The sequence below is a fragment of the Alosa pseudoharengus genome, unplaced genomic scaffold, assembly GCF_046254945.1.
Source record: "Alosa pseudoharengus isolate Yale_2024_CS ecotype anadromous, Long Island Sound unplaced genomic scaffold, YU_APseudo_1.1 YU_APseudo_1.1_scf_24, whole genome shotgun sequence".
Lineage (NCBI taxonomy): Eukaryota > Metazoa > Chordata > Actinopteri > Clupeiformes > Clupeidae > Alosa > Alosa pseudoharengus.
In genome coordinates, this window is record NW_027468689.1 from 2,585,074 (window position 1) to 2,587,573 (window position 2,500).

At 46.6% G+C, this 2,500-nt stretch overlaps 1 protein-coding gene across 1 annotated transcript in view; it reads right to left on the bottom strand.

Moving 5' to 3' along the window:
• The window catches only part of desmb (desmin b), a 17,278-nt gene that overhangs the window by 259 nt on the left and 14,519 nt on the right, over positions 1–2,500 (bottom strand). Inside the window, exons 8-9 of the mRNA XM_076302828.1 lie at positions 1,742–1,833; positions 1–253 (exon numbers count right to left, since the gene is read on the bottom strand). The exon at positions 1–253 is cut by the window's left edge and continues 259 nt beyond it. Of these exons, the coding sequence (XP_076158943.1) occupies positions 212–253; positions 1,742–1,833 (134 nt within the window). The 3' untranslated portion in view covers positions 1–211. The remainder of the gene's footprint in view (positions 254–1,741; positions 1,834–2,500) is intronic.

The following is a 2,500-nucleotide window of genomic DNA, read 5'->3' on the forward strand; positions in this document are numbered from 1 at the left end:
AATACACAACTTACATGTCACTGTGAAGCAGGGCTCTTTTTCCATGCATATGAGGCCTAGCCTGTGTAGCCGTTAGCCACTCTGTCTATGACTAGTTCACTGCTGCCTATATAGCACTGACTAGTGGTTTTAATAGTCGACTAGTTGACGAAACCCCTAGTTTGTGTGTGTGTGTGTGTGTGTGCGTGTGTTTGTTTGAAGTTTCTGCTGCCTACAGGTGATCCTCCTGATGCTGTGTGGACTCACTGACCACCTGTAGAGAGAGAGAGAGAGAGAAAGAGAGGGACAGAGAGAAAGAGAGAGGGAGAGAGAGAGAGGGAGAGAGAGAAATGCAGAAAGAGAAGGGGAGGAGAGAGAATGATAGGGAGTCGTTTATTATATCGATGCCACTTCTTCTTAAATCTGCTTATCACAGTACAGTCTGTGTAAAAGTATTAAATAGTAAGTAAGGGACATTTGTTTGTGTGTGTGTGTGAGCACTTGAATGTGTGTGCACATGTGTATGTATAGCCCTGGGAGTGTGTGTATGCACATGCTTGTGTGTGTGTGTGTGTGGCCTTGTATGTGCATGTTGGCAAATGTAGCCTGGGTTAGCTGAGGCTGCTGTGTATGCACATGCTTGTGTGTGTGTGTGTGTGTGTATGTGTGTAGCCTGGGTTAGCTGAGGCTGCTGTGGAGAGGAATGTGGGTAATTCAGACTATTCTCACAAGTCTTTACAGGAGTCCCAATGAGTAGGCTACGCTTCTAATAACAACCCTGTGCTGGGTCAATAGTCAGTGTGTGTGTGTGTGTGTGTGTGTGTGTGTGTGTGTGTGTTGAACATCTGTTCATATGTGTATACGACCTATCTTTCACACTAAATGAGGTGTGTGTGTGTGTGTGTGCCTGTGTGTGCATGTGTCTGTGTGTATGGAGTGGGTGTGTTAACCACTTTGTCATGGGTCCCCTTGTGTGTGTTTGTGTGTGTGTGTGTGTGTGTGTTAGTTTATGTGTTTTGTAGATATGTTGTACCTCTCTCTCTATCAATTTTCAATTAAATTCAATGGTGCTTTATTGGCATGACAAAAAGGGCATTTGTATTGCCAGTCATACATAACAGTATAAACATGTATGAGTAACATACAGAGATCTAAACTTAGAACTTCTAAAATATCCATACTGCAGGTAATAGAGGCAATAGAGGGTAAAGGACATTAGGTAATAATAATAGAGGCTATCTCTCTGTGTGTGTGTGTGTGTGTGGTGTGGGTGTGTTGTGTGTGTGTGTGTGTGTGTGTGTGTGGTGTGGGTGTGTTGTGTGTGTGTGTGTGTGTGTGTGTTTCTGTGTGTGGGTGTCTGTGTGTGTGTGTGTGTGGTGTGGGTGTGTTGTGTGTGTGTGTGGTGTGGGTGTGTTGTGTGTGTGTGTGTGGTGTGGGTGTGTTGTGTGTGTGTGTGTGTGGTGTGGGTGTCTGTGTGGGTGGTGTGGGTGTGTTGTGTGTGTGTGTGTGTGGTGTGGGTGTCTGTGTGTGTGTGTGTGTTTCTGTGTGTGGGTGTCTGTGTGTGTGTGTGTGTGTGGTGTGTGTGGTGTGTGTGTCGTGTCGTGTCGTGTCGTGTCGTGTCGTGTCGTGTCGTGTCGTGTCGTGTGTGTGTGTGTGTGTGTGTGTGTGTGGTGTGTGTGTCGTGTCGTGTGTGTGTGTGTGTGTGTGTGTGTGTGTGTGTGTGTGTGTGTGTGTGTGTGTGTGTGTGTGTGTGTGTGTGTACCTCTCCATCGCGGGTCTCGATGGTTTTGATAAGGACGGATCTCTTGGAGTGCAGCTCAGAGGAGGAGGCACGCTGGTGCTCAGGGCTGGTCTCTGCATGGGGGTTTAACACACACCATTAACACACACACACACACACACCCATAAACCACATTTGTGTATAAACTCATACACACATACACTCACACAAACACGGTCCAACCCATACAGTGGGTATAAATACACACAGGGGGCATATGCGCGGTAAAATCATGAATACAGACATACACACACACACACAGTTTTTCTTAGGCTCTTAAGGCTCTATAGGTAATAAAAGTATACACACACACACACACACACACATGGTGTTCTCTGGGCTCATAAGGCTCTATAGGTAATAAAATTGTACACACACACACACACACACACAGTGTTCTGTAGAGACTCTATGTAACCAGACAGAAGCATACATTGTTCCAGACTGAAATCTCCAGCTAAATGTAAATCAATATTGTCCTACATACACACCATCACACTCTCACTCTCTCTCTCTCTCTCTCTCACACACACACACACACACACACACACACACACAGCACTGTCAGACAGGTCTGAGAGCGCTCTGACAGTGATCAATAGTAGTCTGGTGCACACAATCTCAGTGCTTGTTAATCTAGTCTGGTGTGGAGGCCTTGAGAGCTGAGTGCTGGCCTCAGGGCTAACAGCGCCGTCTGGTGGCGCAGGAGAGACAGACGTGCGAGTGCTGGCCTCAGGGCTA